Raw genomic sequence first — 24197 nt, 5'->3', positions numbered from 1 at the left:
ATGTTGTAGTTATAATAAGCATGTCTCTGACACTCCAGACTAAAGAGAAGAAAGCCACTGGCTTTATTTAGCATTGGACTGAGATGAAAGATGGCAGGGGACAGTTTCTCTGTGGGGGAGGCAGATTCTTGCTGCCTGGGAAGACCAGGGGTACTTGTCAACTTGTTCCCATAAAATTCATTATATCATGAGCCTCTGAAACTGCATTTCCTAATGTCACAGGGACTGCGAGGGGCAAGCCAGTCAGCGCTGAACTGTAAACTCCAAGCATACGTTTCCTATTGTCAGTCAAACTGTTTCTCCCTGAATAAGATGCAGTCCAGCCGCCAGACTGGTCATTTAAATGGTTTTACACTTTGGTATGTCTGACTGAAGCATCAGAAGGTAATTGTAACAGCTTCCGAATGAGACTGCCTCCATTCAAGTGAGAGAAACAGGAGGGGAAGTTGCTAGCAAAAACTGGCTAAGGTTGCTGGGACACAGCTGTTACACAGCAGATTCTCATCAGAACAAAAGTAGAAAGGTCTTTTTAATAGCCAAGATTTGTTTTTAGAGCTCTGTGAGTCGTGCAAATTGCCCCTCCAGTGATGTTGCCGGTGCTCAGAACAGTTCTGGAATTACCTTCAGAGCTTGTAGGGTCCTATTTTGGAGATCTTTCAAGGAGAATATCTTTTTTTGAGTATCTCAGTGATGGCAAATCTTCCTTTTTCTTCTTTGTTCCCTGAAGATGCTTTGCTTTTTGGTACCAGCCAAAAAAGCCACTTAGAGTTAAATCTTACAAATGATGTGACTGATCGGGCTGAATTATACAAGCTCGGTGCTCAATTAGGAAGACTGATTTTGTCTGAGTTACAGACTGATGCCGTCGAGAAGGGTCCCACAGCAAACCAATGGCTTCTTCTGGGGAGGAGCTGGGACGGGAGGAGGTGGACAAAGAGAGGCTGGTTTGTGTGTTGGAACTTTTGTGATAAGAATGTGTTCATGTGCTACTTTTGCAATTAAAAAACATCCTCTGCTAACATAAGCTGATGATGAAGACAAGTTCAATAATGTTCTGAGCATCTATAGACTCCCAAGATAACTCATTTGAGTATGGTGTGTATTATGACAAAAGCATGCTAAAATCAGATCTTTAAGTAAAATTGGTGAAAATTTTAATAGGTAGATTTTAGTGATGTTTTATATAGGCTCAATAGCATTTAATAATTTAATGGTAAAGCCTGTCTTGTTTCTTTTTAATTAGCCCTTAGAAATTGGTATGAATTTTTTCTGGGGAAATCAAAGTTCTCTTGATTATTCTAATTCTGTGGCACTAGCTGAGGAGGCTCCCCGGAGCTATCAAAAGATGCCAAGGGAGGTAGCTGGGTTCTGGCTCCATGTGTTAATCCCCCTACCAGCTCTATGACCTTGGGAAAAGCACTGTCCCTGTCCCTAGGCTTAATATCACAAGAGAGGAGGTGATTGTGCCCGCCTTGGCTGATAGCATGTAGTTCCACATTTCTCTGTTACCCTGAGCTTTCTAATTCCCAGGCTGGTTCGTCTCCAGGTCTAATTGCTCATTCTCCCCCAGCACCAAGCTCAGAAGTGGCACATTTGAGGCTCCTTTCCTGCTCACTCCTCAGAGCCTATGATCTATTGTACTGTTCTGGAAATACAGAGGATTCCCTTTTCTTCCCAACAGATCATCCTGGATGATTTGTCTTTCTCTTAAGGGATGTGCCTAGACTGAGTAGAGTTGGGAAGGACATTTTAAGTCTGGAGGATAAGTTTGCTGGTGGATTCCTGAAGAGGAAGAAAGAGGGGAAATGCTGGAGAAAACAGTCACTGATACCAAACGGTCTTGCCTTTGCATCTAAGCTGTTACTGCCATCTAGGGTGGAAAGACAGAAATACTAAAGCATTTGGATGGTGAGAAGCTATGTGAGGAAAAGGAAGACATGAGAGAAAATATATTTTACTAGATGGTAAAGGCGTTGCTGAATAATCAAAAATGAGTTTTGCCTCTGCTTTGAAGTTCTCACCCTGAGATGGGGAGAAAACAGTTCCAAATATTTGATGCCATACAATAAACTCATTCACTGGGGGTACCCTTGAAGGGTAGAAGACAAAATATCCATCTAGTAACAGCCTTGCTTTACCACAAACTGGCTGTTACCTCTGATGAGCAGTGTACCTTCTTTGGCCTCACCTTTCTCCCATCTAAAATGAGGGATCATTGGCTTAGATCAGAGGCCTTCAGATTGTTTTTGACCCTGAAGAACAGTAAAAAACACGTTTTACATTGTAATCCACAATACTCATTAACACACTAAGGAAGAAGTGTTGCAGAATACTTACAATGTACTCAGTCATTATCTGTTCTATTTCAGTTTTTGGAATGCTGGTTTTGACCCACTTAATTGATTTTCCAGTTCTCTAAGAGGCTGCAACTCACAGTTTGAAAAACACTTTATTAGGTGTTTACAGTCTCGCAAAGATCTCATTGTTTCCAGTCTTCAAATGTGTTTCCTCTGGTCTCCTGTATATGGAAAGGAGAGTTGGACTGAGAGCACAAAACAAAGAAGATTTGGGGCATGAGAGTGGCCTTACACATGGTCACAGTGCACATGGGTGCAAGGCACCAGGCTTCAGCTGCAGGACCCAGCAGAAGCCCCAGTAAATCATGGTCACATATTACTCTCTTTTAATGCGACAAATGTTGTATCCTTTGGATGTAAAAAAAAATCCAAAAGATACAGAAGTAAAAAAGGATTATAAGAGAGTACTATGAACAAGTTGAAATGGGCGGATTCCAAGAAACACACCCTACTAAGACTGACTCATGAAGAAATAGAAAGTCTGAATAGATCTATAAGTAGTAAGGAGACTGAACCAATATTCAAAAACCTCACAACAAAGAAAATAATCTAGACCAGAAGCCTTCATTGTGAATTGTACCAAACATTTAAAGAAGAATTAATCCAATCCTTCTCAAACTCTTCCAAAAAATTTGAAGAGGAGAGAACACTTTCTAACTCATTCTGTGAGGCCAGGATTTCCCTCAAGCCAGACAAAGACAACAACAGTAAAAGAAAACCAGTACCCCTTATGAATATTGATATAAAATCCTCAACAAAATACTAGCAAACTGAGTTTGGTAGCATACTAAAAGGATTATACACTATGACCAAATGTGGTTTATTTCTCTCATGGAAGGATGGTTCTACATATGAAAACCAATCTACTGTTCATTAATAGAATGAAGTGGAAAAACTAAATGATCATCTAATTGATGCAGAGAAAGAATTTGAAATTAGTCAATACTTTTTCATGATTAAAAACATTCAACAAACTAGAATAGAACAAAACTATCTAAACATAATAAAAGGCCACTCATGAAAAGCCCACAGCTAACATACGCAGTGGTGAAGGACTGAAAACTTTTCCTCTAAGATCAGGAACAAGACAAGGATGCATGCTTTTACCATTTCTATTACATCATAGTATTTATTGGGAGTTTTGGCTAGAGCAACTTGGCAAGAAGGAAAAATAAAAGGCATTTTTTTTAGAAGGGAAAAATTAAAATTACCTCTGTTCAGAGATGACATGATCTTATATATAGAAAACCTTAAATAGGGGCGCCTGGGTGGCTCAGTGGGTTAGGCCGCTGCCTTCGGCTCAGGTCATGATCTCAGGGTCCTGGGATCGAGTCCCGCATCGGGCTCTCTGCTCAGCAGAGAGCCTGCTTCCTCCTCTCTCTCTCTCTGCCTACTTGTGATTTCTCTCTGTCAAAAAAAAAAAAAAAAAATTTAAAAAAAAAAAAAAAAAAAAAAAAAGAAAACCTTAAATATTCCAACAAACAAACAAAAACCTGCTAGAACTAATAAACAGATTGATCAAAGTTGCAGGATACAAAAATCAATATGCAAGAATCAGTTGCATTTTTTTACACTAAGAGTGAACAATCTGAAAAGGAAATTAAGAAATCAGTTCAATGTACAAGTAGCATCAAAGAGAATAAAATACTTAGGAAGAAACTTAACCAAGAAGGTGAAAGATTTGTACACTGAAAACTATACAATGCTCTGAAAGAATTTAGACACAGCTAAATGGAAAGACATTTATGTTCATGGATTGGAAGACTTGATATTCTTAAAATGTCAATACTACCCAAAGCAATCTACAGATTCAGTGTAAACATGTGAAACTCAATGACGGTTTTTTGCAGAAAAAGAAAAATTCATCCTAAAATGCATATGCCATCTCCAGGGAAATAATGCCCCCCAACTGTAGCCAAAATAATATCGAAAAGGAGTAACAAAGTTGGAAGTCTCATAATTCTTGATTTCAAAACTTACTACAAAGCTACAGTACAGAACAGTATGGTGCTGGCATAAAGACAGACAAAGAGTCCAATGGAATAGACTAGAGAGCCCAGAAATAAACTGTCACCTATCAATTGGTTTTTGACAGGGATGCCAAGACCATTCAAGGAGAAAGGACAGTGTTTTCAAAAATAGTATTGGGAAAATTAGATATCCACATGCAAAATAATGACATTGAACTTTATCATCTAATACCATATACAAAAAATTAACTCAGCATGGTCCAAAAACCTAAATGTAAGAGCTAAAGGTATAAAACTGTTAAAGAAAACAATGGGGAGAAACTTCATGAAATTGGGCTTGGCAATGATTTCTTGGATACGACACCAAAAGCACAGGTAATGAAAGAAAAAATATATTAGAATTCGAAAAATATAAAAGTTGTTTATCAAAGGACACTTGTCCAGAGAGTGAAAAGGCAGCTCCCAGAATGGGAGAAAATATTTGGGAATCATATCTCTAGTAAGGGATTGATATACAATATACATAAAGAACTCCTACAATTCAACAACAAAATAATAGACAATGTAATTTAAAAATAGGCAAAGGACCTGAATAGACATTTCTCCAGAGAAGATGCACAAATGACCAATAAGCACATGAGAAAAGCTCTGTGTCACTAACTGTGATGGTTTATTTTATGTGTCAACTTGACTGGGCTAAGCAATGCCAAGATAGGTAATAGAATATTATTTTCAAATGTGTCTATGAGAGTAATTCTGGAGGAGACGAACATTTGACTCAGTTGACTGAGAAAAAAATAATCTGCCCTCCCCAGTGGGAGCAGGCATCATACAATCCCTGGAAGGCTCAAGGAGGAAGGGTAAATTTTGTCTCTTCCTTTTTGAGCAGGAGCGGGGGTACATCTTCTGTTCTGACATCAGAACTCCTGGTTCTTGGGCCTTTGGACTCTAACACTTATATTTAGCATCACCCCCAGCTTCTCAGGCCATCAGACTCAGACTGAATTATACCACAAACTTTCCTCGTTCTCCATCCTGCATATGGAAGATTGTGGGACTTGTCTGTCCCTGTAACCATATAAGTCAATTTCTATAATAATAAGTATCCTACTGTCTATAACTCCTGTAATTATTTATAATTCTTATAATAAATATCCTATTATATATTTATCCTATTTTATATATATAATATGATATACATTAAATTATATATATTAAATGTATACATATATTGTGTGTATATATGTATCAATGTTTCCTATTGGTTTTGTTTCTATGGAAAACCTTGACTTAATACACTACACACAAATCAAAACCAAAAGGAGGCACCACATCATACCCTTTGGGATTGCTGTTAGCAGAAAACCCCAGGAAATAACAAGTGTTGGTGAAGATGGGAAGAAATTGAAACCCTGTGCATTGCTGTTGTGAATGTAAAATGGTACTGCTGCTAGGAAAACAGTATGTTTGGCTCCTCAAAAAATTAACCATAGAATTGCCATATGATTCAGCAATTCCACTTGTGGCTTTAGACCCAATTAAAAGCAAAGCTTTCAAGAGATATTTATAAACCCCTGTTGATAGCACCTTTATTCACAATAGCCAAAGGATGGAGACAGCCAAAATATCCATCAATGGGCAAATGAATAAACAAAATATGACATATATTTACAATGGAACTTAACCTTAAAAAAGGAGGGAAATATTGACACATCGAGGAACCTTAAAGATATTATAAAGATATTAAAGTGAAAAAAGAATACAGCAGTCTATCTGCCCACAGAAGGACAAATGTTGTATGATTCCAGTTATAAAATGTACCTAGAATAGTCAAATTCATAGAGACAGAGAGTAGAATGGTGGTTGCAAGGGGGTCAGCAGGGGAAGGAATGGGAAGTTAGTGTTTAATGAGGACAGCATTTCGGTTTGAGAAGATAAAAATGGTCTGGAGATGGATGGTTGTGATAGTTGCACAAAAATGTGAGTGTACTTAATGCCAGAGAACACACTTCTAAATTATTAAGATGGCATATTTTGCATTATGTACATTTTACCACAATAAAAAAAGTAAAAAGGAGACAAGTCAGTTTCCCACTCACCACCCACCCCCTGAAATGTACCAAATGGTCAGATTTAAAGGGGAAAAAAATGCTGTCATTGTGTTCTAGGTCTGCAAATAACATATCTTGATTGTTGGCGTCATAAAGATAATCGTTGGAAAGATAGGTGATTATTTTTGTCTTCAATGCAGATGTTTAAGCTTCAAGCAGATTCAACTCAACAGGAAATTTTTCCATCAGTATGACTGTTCATTGACAGTTGGAAAGGAGGAAAATACAAAGCGACTTCTCAAGTGTAAATGAGTCTGAAAATACCTGTCTTCAAGCCCACAAGATTTAGAGCTGTCTTGTGTCCCTTTTCCATAACATGTAGATTCAGTAGCACCCCTTGATGACCAGCCAGCCCCCCAGAGTGACCCAAGGGCTTTGGGGTGCTTTTTTGTGGATCTGTGCTGATAGGCTCTGTCATGAGGGCAAGCCTCTCCCTTGGCACGTTTCTGCACACCAGATTCTGCCCACAGCTCTGCAGATTCAGAAGAAATAGGTCACCCCACTCCAGGTGCTTGAATATGAGTGAGCGCTGGTCGGTGACTATATTAGCAGAAGAATGACAAATGGTGAAGTACTTATTCACAGAAAGATTTCATTTAGCAAATAAAAGAAGATCTAAGAGATAAGCTCTCATGATAAGCTCTTACTCTTTCTGTTTTCTGCCTCCCTACTTTGATGTGAGGATATCAGAAGGAGCCGTGCATGGCATAAGCAGCCTCTGCCGGTGTCTGGACCTATGGTGGTTCCCTCAGTGGACAGCTAATGTCAGCTAAGCTAATGACTGAAGAGTACAGACAGGGATCATGCCCTAGTGGGCCCTTCTGTGTAGCACCTGGGGTCTTGCTGAAACCCAGTGGTGGGAAGCGGTGAAGAACTTGCTGTGAGGGGTCTCCTGTGTAATGCCCCCTCTTAAGAATCAGCTCCCGACCTTATGAGAAGGGTTCTGGAGAAATCTGAGATAAATGCAACTTTGCTTAAGCCTTCTGATGCTTCTAGTGTTTCCATTCAAAATGCCACCTTTGTGAGGCGCCTGGGTGGCTCAGTCGTTAAGCATCTGCCTTCGGCTCAGGTCATGATCTCAGGGTCCTGGGATCCAGTCTCACATTGGGCTCCCTGCTTGGCAGGGAGTCTGCTTCTCCCTCTCTCACTCCCCCTGCTTGTGTTCCTCTCTTGCTGTCTCTGTCAAATAAATCTTTAAAAAAAAAAAAATGCCACCTTTGGTGACAGGTGGTGGCAACATTGTGTGTCAGGTATACTCAAAAACAATTTTTTTGAAAAAGACAAAATGCCACCTTGGGAATAGTCTTGTAAATAAACAAATGAGGAAATTTCAATCAATTCATTATTTTAGAAGTGATAACTGAAACTTATCCCCACGTTAGCTGTGTAAAACAGCCAGTAGCCATTACCTATAATGGTAAGAGCTACCATTTACTGAATATTTATGTGCAAGGCATGGACTAAGGAATTTGCTTACCTTCCTCTACTTGAGCCTCAGAACAAGCTCCTTTTGCAAGTAAGGAAACTGGGACTTGGAGAAATGAAGTAAGCTTGTCGAAGTCACAGATGGAAAAGTGGTGGCCGAGGGCTTTCCCCAACTCAGAGTTCACTTGCCCTTACAGTTCTGTGTCAATAGCTGTGTCATCCATCTGGGTAATATTCAGTTGTCATCAGATAATCAGTCATTACCTTTCTTGTTACAGTGACTTTGTTCCAGGCGGAAAACCAGAGAGTAAGAAACACACATGCAAGGGAGGGCACATACGGAGAGGGACCCAAGAGAGTACCCTTCTTGTAAGCTTCCTAGATGAGGTGTGACATTCCCCCATGTGTTGTCCTGCTCAGTTTTAATATGTGTCTCAAGTAATTGGTCTAGTAATAGATACAACATGAGCGACTTGAGAATAATAGACCTCAAAAAAATGAACTAGAATTGATTCAAAGTGATCCTTAGAGTAATGTCACGCCAACTCACATTCCAGAATGCTTTCTTGAGTGGAACAAGGTGGGGGAGTGACGGCTTAACTTTGGGGATCGTGCAGCACCCCTGTTCACCCCCACCCCCCATCCCATGGGAAGGTGTGGCACAGGGCCTTTTCAGTTATGCACATCCTCTTACGTGTTGGGATCAAGACCCCTTGTCAGGAAGTAGTAGATGTATGATGAAGTAATAAATGCATGTGTCGCTTCCCTTTGGTGGGTGTTCTAACAAGGGACAGCTGTAAGGGAAGTGAAAGATTTTAAGCCTGCATAATAATATTGGCAAAATTTTATTCCTTTTTCTCAAATCTTTATGAACTATTTGAAGTATTATCTTATTTCACAGCTTATTCCAAGTATAATACCATGTAATAATACAAGCATTAGCCAGGAACAGTAGAGACTTCACTGTTGAGATAAAAATTGGTCCCATAATGAGGATCCAGAAATACTGCCATTTGAGTAGATGCCGGCTGTATGATGAGCCCCTTCTCCCTGAAAATGGTACCACTAGTGTTTGGAGATGAGGAAACAGAGAGGTCCAGACAAGAGGCCCACATCTTTGAGTTCAACTAGGCACAGCTATCTGAAAAGATAGTACAGGCCCCTTGGAGGACCCTGGTCATGGGCTCAGATCATAGACTAAGGACTTCACCTCATCTGGGGGGCCAGAATAATCAGGCTTTTCCAGCAGAATGAGAATCGTTGCTACTGAGGATAGTCTGGTGATGGGCAGCATGGCATGTGGCCAAAGCAGGTTAAGGCATGAGGACATGAGTGAGGCAGGTCCCTAACCAGCAGGATCCAGCTTTCTAGAATTCTGGCCATCTTCTGGGTCTCAGTTCTCCGTGTACCAGCACAGAACTAGAATGACAGCTTTCTGGGCTGTTGACCCTAACCATTCTCACCATGGCATCTTGTAGATTTCATTGTTTTAATGGGCTCCTATGTGCTGTGTGGGTGAAAGGCCTAAAAAATAAGTGTCCTGTAGAAACGAATGAATCAGGGGGCAGGGAGTTGTTAGTGAATCGTTAAATAAGCCATGCCGTTGTTAAAATATTAATGACAGAGAGACTGAGCCTGGGTGGCTCAGTCAGTTGGGTGTCTGCCTTCACTCAGGTCATGATGCCAGGGTCCTGGGATGGAGCCCCGCATTGGGCTCCCTGCTCAAAGGGAAGCCTGCTTCTCCCTCTGCCTGTGCTCATCCTCTCTCTTTCTCTGACAAATAAATAAATAAGATATTTAAAAACAAACAAATAAATAAAATATTGCTGATAGCAATGAGGGAGGTAGAGTGGGGTTGAGGGGGCCTGGTGAGCAGATGAGCCGGAGTGACAGAGGAATGTGAAGTTTCAGGAGAAGCTGATGAGTGCCAGTGCAAAGAGGTCAGCACTGGGATTCCGTACTGGAATCCAGGAGGCCCCCACAGTTGGGTCCTGGAGCTTCCAGGAGGAGGTACTGTGGTGTAGACCCATCCCCATGAGGATGGCCCTGTAAGGAGGGGGGTAGGAGGGAGTGGCCCAGGGAGCCTGCAGCGAGAGGAGACATGCCCCCGACAGGGTCTGTGGACTTCCCCACAGTTAACCAAATGCAGAGCTGGAGGCACCCCCAAGCTTCGGTCAGCGTGGGTGAAGGCACAGACCAGGAAGGGAGGGTGGCCCTGAAGGCGGCAAGAGAAGGGCTCCAGAAGGCTCCAGAGGAGGGTCCCAGAGCACCAAGTGGAAGTGATAATGGGAGGAGCAAGACCACGAAGTGTGGTCTTTTCTAGGCAGTTTCCCAGTTTGGCTAATTTCTAGGGAAATAAAACCACTGAGGATGGTTATTTTCATTCTTCAGAAAAGGTGCATGCCCCTGCTTCTGGGTCACCTTGCATGGTGCTGTTATTTGTGGCCCTTCGGCGACTAACTCTGGGCTAACCACCTGCTCCGGCTGTCGCCTGGTGTCAGTCCCCCGGGTCAGGGAGGTGGCCAGTGTGTGCAGGGGCAGGAATGGAACCAAGCTCATCTGACAGACAGAAAGGGTTGCTGGGGCAGAATGATAAGTCACAGACGTATCCAAGGATTCGTTTTTATGCTGTTTTCAATATGACCTCGAAACATACTGAATGTTTCCCTTTGACCCAGAGGAAGTTGTGGAAGCTCCCGGCAAGCTGCCCAGGCCCGGTGAAGGGCTGCCCATGGGTGCGGGTCAGCTGCTTTATTAGATTCTACTTGGGACTCTGTCACCTGTCGCCATGCTGACGCCAAAACAGCTCATTACGTAATTTCATAGTCAGACCCTAAGCCCCAACTTCCTCTAAATGCAGCTGGGTCTGTTCATATTTTTGCCTCTGATTCCATGATGTCCTATGGGTATTTTAGGAACGGGCTGTATGTACTGGACAAACACTGTTTAGCTGCAAAAGGAGTGTTTGTATTCGAATTCTGGCCTACAGAAGAGAGCAAGAGAGGGTTGGCCTTTGCGTCCAAAGACGTAGGGGTGTTTTACCTGGCAGGTCATCTCATGGGTGTTCTTAGGTTTCAGGAGGCTCAGTGATAGCACAAGGTCACGTGTGCACATTCCTAGGAATCCAAAAATATAAGCATCTCTTCCCACCACCACCACCACCAAGAACAACTCAATTGTTCTTATTCTCTTTCTTATAGTAACAGGCCTTAAGCTAATAAATAGCCCAGCAGACACTTGCTAAGAGCCAACAATTGCGGTTCAAAAGGGATGGCATACTGAGATGCCTTGTAAACAAATTCATGGTGCTAGAAATGACCCTTAATCACGTACACTGTTTGCACATCACCTCGTTGGTCTGGTCAAACATTTTTGAAAAAGATATTAAACAACAAGATGTCCTGTTACCTCTGCCTTATGAGTACATGAACTCAAGAAAAAATTCGTTACAAGACACTTGAAGGGCATTTGGGCTTTGGGAAACTCAGTTTTTGGTCTGAAAGCCAACCAGTGTTGGCTTTCCTTCTTTTTCTTTTTCTTCTTCTTCTTCTTCTTCTCCTTCTCCTTCTCCTTCTCCTTCTCCTTCTTTTTCCTCTCCTTCCTCTCCTTCCTCTTCCTCTTCTTCCTCCTTCTTCTTTCTTCTTCTTCTTTCTTCTGCTGCTGCTGCTTAGGGCAAAGCTGGTTGCATTCCAGAATGGTGTTATCTGGTGGCCGGCCCATGGCAGCTAGTGCCCATTGTGAGGGGCAGGCCTCCAAATAAGAGCTTGGATTCACCCAGACCTGACCCAGATCCAGGTGGTGACCCGGGTGTCCACTTTTGAGGACATTTTGAATGTATTGCAAACACACAGGTGTAGAGTTTGGAAGATACCTGATTTCAGATCTGTTTTCAATCCATTATGGCTGAGACCAAAACCTTCCAACTTTTCCTTGTGATCACAGTTCTCTGTTTAGGTGTTCGGTGTGAAAGGGACCAGTTCTTTGTCACTCCATGTTTTAAACAGGTCTGCTGCTGTCAAAGAGGAATGTGATCCCTTGATTTTGGGTGCTGTTGCATGAGACTAATACTGTTTCTTGTGATGTCTCTTGTCCCCCCACTGCCAGGAAGGGCGCCTGTGGCCTTCAGACAGCTCCGGGCCTCGGCCAGGGGCCTCAGAGGTAAGGAGTTGGGTAGGGGTTGGGGGGTGGGCTGTGGGACGTAGCTATTGCACCCATGTGAGGGGAGGGGAGGTGGGGAATAACCATTCGAGAACATTGAGGGAAAGACTAAGTGTATTACAGCACAGATTAAGAAATAACACATTTCGATCAAGGCACAAGCTGTAACTTTGGTTAAAAAAGTGAGGAGGAGTTTTTCTCTAAAATGTCCTAGAGATGATTTGTGCTAGTCTGAAGCTCCTTAGAGAAATCAGGTTGAGAATCACTGATCTTTACCTGATTTCATAAGCTGCTAATAATGAGGCTTGGCAGATGTGGGCATAGTTTATAAATGCATCTCCAACTTTCATAATATGATTTTTAAAAGAACAATAGATTTGCCCATCAGTGAAAACTACAGTGTGAAAGAAGTCAGTGGAGATACAGATCTTTATATCTGTATACATGTCTTTCCTCTAGAAGAAATCTGGTTGGTGGAATAGGTGAGAGCATTATGTAAGAAGAGTAGTACTTGGATTCATTTTGGGAAAACAAATCTGTAATTGTATTTACTTTGGAGTACAAAATGTTCTTCATGTCAGTTACTAAAAGTAACTACAGGAAACTTTCATCCAGAATGAAACAACCGGAAAAGTCTAGAAACTAGAAGGAAAAAGAACTCACTTGTTTTGTATTTTCTTAATGATGGATAGAACAACATGCTCCTATATATGTTGTGATTATACTTAGATTTACATGAAAACTCTGAGGGCCCCCATTGTTCTGAGCCATAGGTGAGGGAGTGGGTAGTGGGGCCCTTTCGCTCCAGGTGAAGGTGTGGGGGCCCAGAGCTGTCCCCTGGTGGACAGGACTGCCGTGCCACCCCCATAGCATTCTTCCGCGTCATTCCTGATAACTGAATGCCGGAAATTGCTGTTGAACTCCACTGGAACCAGCAGAAAATGTTTACATAGCGTTCACGGTAACTCCCATCAAACCCAAATTTTCAGTTAACCACTGGCTCCACTGTTGAGCCATCCTAGATTACCTGTAGTTTGGCAAGGTGAGTGGTGTAAGTCACAAGGAATAAGAAAACTACCTCCCACCCCCACCCCCACCCCGAAATCGTCGATTCCCATTGTTTCCTGTTTTGAGGACTGCGTGAAAAGTCTTCGAACTGCTGAGAACACAGACCGTGCATAAATTTCCTTGATACCCTCAGGTTCGTGGTCATTGTGCCACGGATGTCTTCAACCCTGTCCTCCTTCCCTTGCAGATCATGTATGCCCCAAGGTCCAGGGACAGGTTTACGGCCCCATCCTTTATCCAGAGGGACCGGTTCAGCCGTTTCCAGCCCACCTACCCCTACGTGCAGCATGAGATCGACCTTCCGCCCACCATCTCCCTATCTGACGGGGAGGAGCCGCCTCCTTACCAGGGGCCCTGCGCCCTGCAGCTCAGGGACCCTGAACAGCAGAGGGAACTCAACCGAGAATCTGTGAGGGCCCCGCCCAACCGAACCATATTCGACAGCGATTTGATAGACATTTCCGCGTACAGTGGGGGCCCGTGTCCGCCGAGCAGCAACTCGGGGATAAGTGCCAGCACCTGCAGCAGTAACGGGAGGATGGAGGGGCCGCCCCCGACGTACAGCGAGGTGATGGGCCACTATCCGGGCGCCTCTTTCTTCCATCACCAGCACAGCGGCGCCCACAGAGGGAGCAGACTGCCGTTTCAGCAGGACAGCTCGGGGGGCAATGTGCTGCCCATCCAGGGCAAAGACAGGAAGCCCGGGAACCTAGTCTGACCCCGCGACGACGGCGCAGGAGGAGGAAGAAACCAAGGAGGGAGGAGGGCCGCACTGCTTCCGCCCCCCCGGCACGCTGTTGTTCCGTTTCACGTGCTACAAGGAAGTAAAACCAAATGTGCAAACGTGGTCTTTGTTTCTGATTCCTTTCAGGGGAATTGCAAGCAGACTAGACTGAAATAATACAAACTTCCATCCGGTCTGACCGCGAACAGTGTTTATTTGGGGACAGGCGTCAGGACGGGGTGGGTGCTGGTTTTCACCAAGGGCGGGCTTGGGAACACAGAGAAAGGGATGCTTGGAAGATATCATGAAATAAAACCCACAGAGGTGTTTGATTTATTTAATTATGAAAGGAGACTTTGCAGAGAAAGAGGCCAGAATGGCCCGTTTTATAATGAATTGATAAAAAAGGATGCATTATTATATATTATTGTGGGGAAGTATCGGCCAGTTTGCTTTTTCTCCCAAGGTGTGGAACTTTTATTTTGTTTTAAAAATATGATTCAAAATCCCTGTTTTGTGTGCCAAGGTATAAAGTGAAGAAGTTAGACGAATGCAAGGAGTTAATTTGTGTCGTGATGATGTGTTTTTTTTAAAAGTTGCACTATCTAAATGTTTATATATGAGGGGACTGTTCTATGTGAAGTTCTGTATGTTGTCTTCTCACCTGTGGATTATTATTAGGCCCAAGGAATACCCGGAGTGTTCCCCATAATCACGCGAGAAAAGATGTTTGGGGATATAGCCTAACATATGCCAACTTACCTAAATCAAGGAGGTCATTACCGTTGCAAGAGTTTGGCTCACATAGTGGTGCATCGCAGAAGCATCTGGAGACTTTGGGATTGGAAGATAGGAAAGACTAAATCCCAGCGTTTCTGACTTGCTGAGTTCCTCTGCTAGTCTTAGGCTGCATATTTGATTAACTTTGACCCTGACATGTGCATTTTATGTACCCGGTATCACGCAATCCTGCCCGTCCTCCCGCGGAGCAGTTTCTTCAGTAATTTAGGGGTTTTGTTTTTTTTGTTTTGTTTTGTTTTTTGTTTTTGTTTTTTTTTCACTGTAGCATGAAGTATACTCAGATACATACATTATTTTACGCAATAAATTGTTTAAAATGCAAGGTGGTTATTTTTAATACTGTTGGAATATGTGACTTCTCAGTGTATTTCCGTTTTCTCTCTCCTTTTCTAGATAGGTAGTGCAGTTCAGGCCTGGCCGGCTGGTCAGGGCTCTGGAAGAGGCTCTCACCAGTGGCCCCCTGGGGCAGCCTACCTGGCCACAGTGTGCAGGTGATGCCCCCAGGGGCATCTTCACACGCAGGAGGCCCCCTGGAGCCGGTGAGAGCACATGGCGGGGACCATACATGCTACCCATCACTGCTGGTGGCACTGGGCTCTTGGAGGAATGCGGTACTCAGAACCCATCCTGGCTCCTGGGGAGAGCTTCCTCAGCCCCCAACCCCCCAGTGGTTACCCAACGGTGCAGGGCGGGAGGAGTGACTGTAAGCACACAGGAGAAAAAGCACAACACGTAGTTCAATGCAACCAGAGAGCTCATTTTAAATATCGCTAGTCTCAGCTTCACTATTCGTGATATTTACAAACATTTGCTCTTATGTAGAATAGGTAACTTCCTTGTGTGGAAGCCAGCATCTTACCCATGTGACAGCCACAGCCTGTGGGTTTGGCCAGCACCAGGCCATGGGAGGGCTTGTCCCCTTTGGCCTCTGCATGTAAAACAGTGAATTTGGAATGATAGCTCAGTGACTCTGATCTCTGCGGTTTTCATTGCTGAATTGACACATGTGTGTTTGTGTCTGTCTGTGGGTCTCTGGGGTGGTTTCTCAGGGAGGTGACTTTGTGCTGTGGGCTAAGAGCTGGAGAATGTTCTGAATGGCAAGTCCTGTCCATGGCTCCTTTCTGCTACTTCTCTCGGTCAGTAGGTGGCTGGTTTTTGTTTTGTTTTGAGGATTGTAATCTCCATTAGACTCATCCATTTCACACAGTAACCTCCACAGATCTAGTCTCTCTTAAAAGGAGAGAGAGAAAAGATGGGCAGCAGTTGCCACTCAGGCCTCAGACCCTGTTTGGAGGCGTATTTTGTTCTGGGGCTGCCTCTGGGACCCCGAGACTGGACAGATCCCTGGGAGCCTGGACCCAGACTTCCTCTCTGGACCCAGAGCCTGCCTCTCCTGTGCCCTAGGCCCTCCTGTGGCTCAGCTCACTGCCTGGGTTACAGGCCCGTGCTTAAGGAAGCTGGGCATCCCCTTGGCATGAACCTTACCTCACTGTGCAAGGGAATGTTAGCACCTGACCCAGTCAGGACCCCACAGGTGGGGGCTCAAGGTAGGTTAGGTGTCCCGTCAAATGCAAAAGGAGAAGCTTAATCATCATTCCAAACCTCAGTGGTGAACCCGCCATATTGTAGCTCTTCCTCAAAATGGTTGCACAATCCTTTTCCTACCTACTGCAAGAATGAGCTATGGTCACAAACTGGTAAATTCCTTAGTCACCTTTTAAGTTTATGAATGTTTTCCAGATGTTCACAATAATTTGGCAAAGCAATTATTTAATTCCAGTAACTTGAATCGTCCTTCAAAAGAGGTTCTTCCTATTGGGCCCCTAGAGAATTGCCCTTTGAGTTATATAGTTATTTAAAGACACAGACCTAGCAAACCATGACTTGATGGTCTTTGGGGCTGGACATCTGTGATGAATTAGTTTGAAAGCCAAGGTCATGAGTTGAATTAAGAGTCCATTTCCTTTGACATGGGGAAAAGGTGATTTAGATCCACAGCTTCTTGAAAGGTGTGGTTGCCTTATTCATACCACATTACCCCCTTGCTGGCTGGGTGAGGGACAAGGGTGATGTGAGGAGGCAGCTTGTACGGGGGCCCAAACTTCAAGAAGCCCACATGCTTAGGAGATCCAAAGGTCTGGATGGGGAGCCTGTGATGTAGGCAATCCATGATGGGTTTATTATTTCAGAAGGGTGTTAAAGGATTGCATTGTTCAAAGGAACAGTGGGTGGGGAGATAGTGCTCTCCGGGAACCAGCTGTGACTTCTAGCTGCTGTCCCCAGACTTCCAGGAGCATAAAACCCAGGGTATGTTGAATCCGATTTCTAGGAACAAGTCTTCGGGGGTGTATTTGCTTTTTCAGAAGGTCTGTGTTCTTCAGTCGCCAAAGCAGTCCTTAGTACAAATGAGGTTTTCCTAAACAAACTGTGTAATTAAGTAAACGTTGCTCTGTTCTTTGTGTCCCTGACCAAAATTTAGTGTTAAGGAGTTTGACAAGCATGCACTCCATCTTTCCCCATCACATACACTTGTGGACACACAGCCCCTAAGAAATTTCAAGATAGCCGAAGAGAGCATTGAAAACTTAAAAAGACCTGTCACGAGGACTTCACATTTATCTGCTGATTTTAGCTCAAACTCTTCGGAGAGGACAGGGGCTGATAGTAGCCTGGAAGGCCTTCAGAAGCACTGGCGCAGGAATGTGGTGCACAGATGAGCATGCCTTAGGCTTCTGAACTTCTTCCTTTGATCTTCTTCACCTTTATTCTATGTTCATTAGAATGAGAACTCAGACAGCATGCACTGCTAGAAAACTGCTCTGACCTAGAAGAAGCCGGCCAAATCACAGCCTTCCCCTCAGAAGCAGAGTTGCCCCCCTGGACAGGGCCCTCCTGCACCATCTATCCAGTTGCTTTGCTGACTAGGGAGTGCCTGTAGAAGGGTCCTGCTGGGGTGCTCAGGGGCCAGGCTGGGGGCTGCTCCCCCACATGCTCCCTGCCTGCAGCTTCCGTCTGGTGTTAGCTAGGCCGGGACTCCTGCTAGAAGTTTGCTATGTAAAGCAGCACCGTTAAATGCATATTGTCTCATATACCATTCATTTCTCTTCAGATTTCCAAAGCTCAGCAGTATGCAAAAGGAGCAGGGAGAACTGGGAAGAACACTTGGTTTTTGTTAACTTTTTGGTTTTGTCTGTGACTAAAGACATAGACCCATGCTTGGCACCAAGCCTTTGTATGGTGACATGCCCCCCAAGGCCACTTCCCCTCTCTACCAGGGCCCAATCCTAGTGGAAGGGCCAGATGCAGACTCCATTCTGCTGATGTTCACCCAGATTACCTTGGCCTTGGTGAACCTAAATAAAATGACATGATTGGGTGACGGGCTGGCACATCTCCCCTCCTCAGTGTGAGCAACACGGTGTCCACCAGTGCCCACCAAAGTCACAGATGAAGAAATAGCTTTCACCCCAGACTACAAAAGCTAGTCTCGGCAGCTTTGCAGGCTCCCCTCACTGGGGCCAGCTGCCAGAGGCCGGCCAGAGGACCTTGCAAAATCCTCCTGCCTCGACATAACTTACATTTTTTAGGAACCAAGATCTCAGCCGAGGTGATATTACTACCCAAAGTACTGCGTCTTTCACGTAGTTCAAGTTTGTAATTGACTGCCAGGGTTAGATGGCCGTTTGCTGCTGCTGCTTTCCAGACCAGCTGCATCGGGAAGCTGGTGTGTATGAGTCAGAATGCCTTGCTAAGAAAGCGCTGCCTTCCTCTGATCCTCTTCCCTTTCTCTGCGTGTGCTTGTTTGTGTGCAGTGGGCGGGGGGGCGGGGGGGTAATGGACGCACTACTCGCATGTCGCGTCGCCCTTGGCGTTCCAAAGAGCTCTGCATGCTGGTGGCTTTGAAGCCCCCACGGGGTCTCTTGCTGACTTCAGCAGACCCAGGAACCGAGCCCCCCACCGCCGCACTCTGCTCCCACCTTTGTTGTGCCTCACTTACAATGGTGCTTTTTCAGTTGCCCGTCTTCTCTTTTTATTTGTAAGGTGCTGTATATAACTTGAATATATTATGCACATATCCTACCCAATGGGTAGAACAAAAAATTGTTAATATTGTAATATAATGTATAGATACTGATTTTAACAGAAATGGCATAGAATTTGTGAATGCCTATGTGCTTTGTCCTCTTTTGTAAGGAAATTTGCAAATGGATGCATACAGATAAAAGTCTATGTAGTTTATTTTCCTATTAAATATCAATATTATAACACAAGGGAAAGAAGTCTGAACAAACAAGCCACTGTTTATGACCAGCATATGTATAGCAAGTGAGAGTTGCATCTTTGCTGTGAAAACCCTTTAAAAAATAATTCAAAAAGAATCCCACAGCTTTTTGGTTGCCACTAGATGCTTCTCATTTTCATCTCTTTAGTAAGGCTCAGTTGGACCAGTGTTAGAGTCAGGAAAAAAAAAGTGTCTTTTGAATTTGCTTTATGAGAAGATATCTCATGTTGTAGAAGACCGGAGAGGTCAGGCCCCAGTGAAAAGTGCGTACTTTGTTAAAATTATAGAAATGATGCCCAAGTTCAGGAAATTGGCCAGCAGCAGAGAACTTTGGTCAGTACAGAGGCTTTCAGAGCCATCTGTGTCCCTAGTCTCGCTGTGCCTTTTCCTTTGACAAACTAAAGTTGTGGAGCCAATGAAGGTACGCGTGTGTAGGGCAAGAGTATCTCAGGAAAAACAAATCCACTTAGGAGATGACCCCGCTCTTAGCAAAACTTCTGTTTTGGGTTATCATTCACAGAGAACTAGCTATCGGTCAGTCAAGTGAAGAATCTTTTATCCATTCCTGTTGGTGTCTCGGGGTGATCTTGATAAGCTAGGATTTGCCAGCCGTTAGGGATTATGTTTTTCGTCGCCTGTTCTTTCGCACCTCTTACACATCTATCCTTCCAGCTCAGTGTCCTTTGTGACCTCTGCCTTTATCTTCAAATATTCTAATACTAAAAAAGGAAAAAGCCTATCATGTCTTCACCAAAACCACAGTTGAGTCATGGGCATGTTCATTCTTTCCAGTGTTGTCCATAAAGGCAGTCAGTGAAATTTTGCCCATCTGATCCATATTTCCACTCTATTGTGTCACCAGAGGATATTAATTCTAGTAAAATCCACGTTTTTTCTTTGCTCTGTGGTGTTATGTTCTGATTTTGAAAACCACAAAAGAACCATGCCCTTATCCTCCAGAGAGCAGACGATTACAGATTATCCTTACATTGAAAACACCTCTACAATGCAACTCTTAATGCTGAAGAATGAAAAGTCACCCCTTCTCTCACTGTTCTGAAAAGGCGTGACAAGATAGTTATCTTGGTGGGGAGAGGCTATGTCCCATCCAGCCCCCACCCTCGGCTCCCCTCATGAACTGTGGGGGCTCCTTATGGTTCTGGTTTGGCATGAGGAGTCAAGGCTCTCTGCTCTCAGGAGCAACACTCCCACCCTTCCAGGTTCCATCTCTTGGGAGAACTGTTTGAGGATGAGTGTCATCAGAGAATGTTCTAGACTCAGAGGTACTAAAGTGTGTTCCCACACCATTGCTTCCTTTCCACAGAACTGAGGCTTAAACTTTGCTGTTAAAATGATACTGGTTCACCTTAATGTGCTTGTTGGTATATTGCTATTTTTCATTTCATGGCTTTCAAAAATCACATTTTCTAATTGTCTTTGTCTACTGGAAAGCTATTTTTAAATGTGTACAAGACTATTCATAGGATTTAGTTCATTTAATTTTTATTATAAAGAAGCCAACTAAAAAGTACAACTGTATGCAAGCTTTTCAGTAGCTCATGTGAGCTCTGATAACCAGAAGTTATTAAAGTCTATAACAGCCATTTGTGCTTACTTTCAACATAATTCCCAGCTATATACAGAGAAATATTTCCAACTGTTGTGTATCTGCCTCTTTTAACTGAGCAATGGTGATGTAGTTCTTAGGCCTAAGGTCTGTAATTGCAATACTTTTAAAGAAAGATGTTGCTCTAAGTGCTGTTTGTTAGTTATGAAATCAGCTTTTTCTGCTTGTTCTTATTGCTGTGGTCAAACCATAGCACAAAATCATTAAAAATAATCAGTGATATACATGTGTCTCCTGTTTTTCTTTTTTGCAATCTTTAAAAAACAAAGCACATATGTGAGGGTGGGGGAAACGACATGTGTTTTAAAATCCAGTCCCAAAGAAACACTATTCTTAGGGTTTCTTAGCTAACCTTTCCTCAAGCCCAGGTTCTACATAGAAATGTTCAGGTGTTGTCCTCAGGTCTCATCGTGGGAGGAACCACTGAGAACGGCTTCACTTGAGCCGAGGTGCCCGAGGGATGTGTAGCTGTCTCCCAGTTTTAGGATGGCTGTCAGAGAAACAGAAACCAGCTGAGCCCAAAACATGAACAAGATTTCTAGCAATGGGTCCACAATAGCCAAACTGTGGAAGGAGCCAAGATGCCCTTCATCAGACGAATGGATAAAGAAGATGTGGTCCATATATATAATGAAATATTACTCAGCCATCAGAGAGGATGAATACCTACCATTTGCATCAACATGGATGGAACTGGAGGGGATTCTGCTGAGTGAAATGAGTCAAGCAGAGAAACAATTATCAGATGGTTTCCCTCATAGTGGAACATAAGGAATAGCATGGAGGACCACAGAGGAAGGGAGGGAAATCTGAAGGCACAGAAATCAGAGAGGGAGACAAACCATGAAAGACTCTGCACTCCAGGAACCAAACTGAGGGTTTCAGAGGGGTGGGCCGTGGGGGGATGGGGTAACCAGGTGATGGGTATTAAGGAGGGCTTGTGTGGTGGTGAGCACTGGGTGTTACACACAACTAATGAACCACTGAAACACTACATTAAAGACTAATGGTGTATCATATGCTGGCTAACTGAACATTTAAAAAAAAAAAAAAAAGACTTCTAGCAATGGGAACTGTTCAACCAGGAGAGAGATGCCTCAAAGGTTTAAGATCCTCAGCATTAGAGGTTCTCAGTCTGTGATAATGTAGCAAAAAAACTCTAAATTTACTTCATTGAGAGATTAGAATAGTATCTCTAAGCTCTAATTACATACACAGATTCACAGATAACATAACTGTGTATGCACAAAACCTCACACCATCTACCAAATTACTGGAATAAGTGAACTGAGCACGGTTACAAAAAGCAGTTACTTTTGCATGTCTATGTAATGAACTTCAGAAACAAGTGAACTTTGGAAACTGAAATCTTAAAAATGCCATATAAATCATTGTTGGTAATAACACCCATTTCAGACTTTCAAAAAAATTTTTTTTGAGAGATGGAGAGAGGGAGGGGGAGGAGAGGGAGAATCTGAAGCAGGCTCCATGCCCGCCTGACACGAGGCTCCATCTCAGGACCCCGAGACCACGACCTGAGCCAAAATTAAGAGTTGGATGTGTAACCGACTCAGCCACCCAGGCGCCCCTGAATTAATTTATTTAAAATTGTTTTGGAAAGGAGAGTAAAAAGTGTAAGGAGGAAAACAGCTATAAGAAAAGAATTTCTTCCTTAAAACAGCGAATAGTTACTCATAGATCATACTATGCTCTGGAATAAATTCTCTAATCTCTTATTCAGTAAATCATTCAAGAGATACTACAGAATATCCCCCAAACTTGCTATCCCTGAGTGAAGCTAACACTAGTATACTTTCCTCATGGAGAGAGTTCTACACAGGAATGAGGGGGTTCAGGGCTTGAGATGCTTCCTTGATCCTGTTCAGTAAACCCTGGAGTCTGCAAAGATACAGCTCCCTTTCCCTGTCCCCGCTCTGCCACAAGGAATCTATACCAAGCACCCCTTGGTAACTGTCTCCATGTTACCCGAAAGCAAAAGCTGAGAAGAGAATCTCCATGCAGGTAGCTTGCCTGGGAGCTGTTCCCAGAGGATGAAGTGGGTAATGAGAGAGGAGACCGGCAAAGGTGTTCAGATTCCCACAGTAGGCAATCAGGGCTCAGGATGCGGCCAAGAAGGAGGGGTAGCGGGGACAACAATCTCCAGTGTGGAGGGTTGTCCTTTGGGATTATCTTCCCAGACATCCTGGGTAGGAACAAACTGAAGACTTGGGGAGAAGTGCTGGGGCAGAAAAACCCAGACAACTGATGTCTGGAAGCTGCCAGCATGCGTAGGAGTTATTCCTCCTATCTGGAGTTGAAATGACACTCTTGGAAGGGGCCTTCCAAGATCCAGGGGCTGCTGGCAGGGTCCAGTTCTGGACCCGCCATTTTCCCAGATAGGCTTACACTCAGCACAGGACGTGAATGGACCCCCAAATCTCCCCTCCTTAATGATGACCTCTCTTCTGCCTGTGCTTCCTTGTGTCCCAACCTGGGGGACACAGTACTTCAGGGCTGCCAAAACATGCCTGCGGAGACCCCAAACTCTAATCTCTGACTTCCTTTGATCAATTTCCTCTGGTTATTATCTTGTTTGTGAGACAGCAGGGCTGCTCGCTGATCACACTCCTCTAGCCACCTGCTTCCTACCCCCTTAGGAGAATATTTGGAAACACAGGGCATCCTCTTCCAGAGATCCACTCATAGTGAGCCTTGAAATAAGATGCTGGATTTGTGACTCTCCATGATGACACTTGCACATACCATTCTATAATGAGTCTGTTCCTTAGAACATCATAATTAGATTGCTCATTATGCTGTTTTGCTTTGGATTCTAATTCGAATGTTTGTTTTAAAATAGCAGCCCCAAAGTAAAAACTTTGCACTTGTGAAGTTCTTTGTCTTAACATCATGTTTCTGTTCAGACTTAAGCTTTTACAAACCTCACTTGCCCTACTTTACACAATTTTCTAAAAACTCAGACATGCCAAAGCTACAGTTTTAATCATTCTAACACAGCATAGTGGTGACTGAAAGGTAGGCTTTCAAAAGGACTTACCAGGAAGCTGGTATATGTATTTGCAGATAGCTGTATATAGTAGCTCCTGTGTAATTTAACCTGTTTACAAAGCCATCTGCATTTGGAGTTATACTGTGGCTACTGTTACCATGCATCTATAAGCACCACAGGTTCTAGCAAGCCTCACTAGCAAATAGAGTAAGCATGCTTTAAAGCCAGAGTACAAAGGTCCGTCTCCCCTAATGTGTGGGCCAGGTGACCCCAACCCCTCCTCACTTGCTGCAGCTCTGTTACCTGAGTGAGGGCACCATTAGTCACTCCCATCTTTGGCATGGACTCTAAGATGATTTGGCATCTGTCCCATTTCCATTAAGATCTCCTACTTACGGGGCGCCTGGGTGGCTCAGTGGGTTAAAGCCTCTGCCTTCAGCTCAGGTCATGATCCCAGGGTCCTGGGATCGAGCCCCGCATCGGGCTCTCTGCTCCGCAGCGAAGCCTGCTTCCCTTCCTCTCTCTCTGCCTGCCTCTCTGCCTGCTTGTGACCTCTGTCAGTCAAATACATAATAAAATCTTTAAAAAAAAAAAAAAAAAAAAGATCTCCTACTTACAATTAAAGGGCCGTACAGATTTTGGAACCTACAGACCTGGGTGGTTC

General features: G+C 43.8%; 1 protein-coding gene across 5 annotated transcripts in view; it reads left to right on the top strand.

Annotated features, from left to right (window-relative positions):
* LDLRAD4 (low density lipoprotein receptor class A domain containing 4) overlaps positions 1 to 20747 on the top strand; it is a 368881-nt gene extending 348134 nt beyond the window's left edge. For all 5 annotated transcript variants that reach the window (XM_059409132.1, XM_059409129.1, XM_059409130.1 and 2 more), the window contains 2 exons: positions 11968 to 12021; positions 13277 to 20747. In XM_059409132.1, the coding sequence (XP_059265115.1) occupies positions 11968 to 12021; positions 13277 to 13807 (585 nt within the window). In that variant the 3' untranslated portion in view covers positions 13808 to 20747. The remainder of the gene's footprint in view (positions 1 to 11967; positions 12022 to 13276) is intronic.
* Positions 20748 to 24197: the final 3450 nt, after the last annotated feature.

The sequence above is a fragment of the Mustela nigripes genome, chromosome 8 (genome assembly GCF_022355385.1).
Source record: "Mustela nigripes isolate SB6536 chromosome 8, MUSNIG.SB6536, whole genome shotgun sequence".
NCBI lineage: Eukaryota > Metazoa > Chordata > Mammalia > Carnivora > Mustelidae > Mustela > Mustela nigripes.
This window is presented reverse-complemented; position numbering and strand designations above follow the sequence as displayed.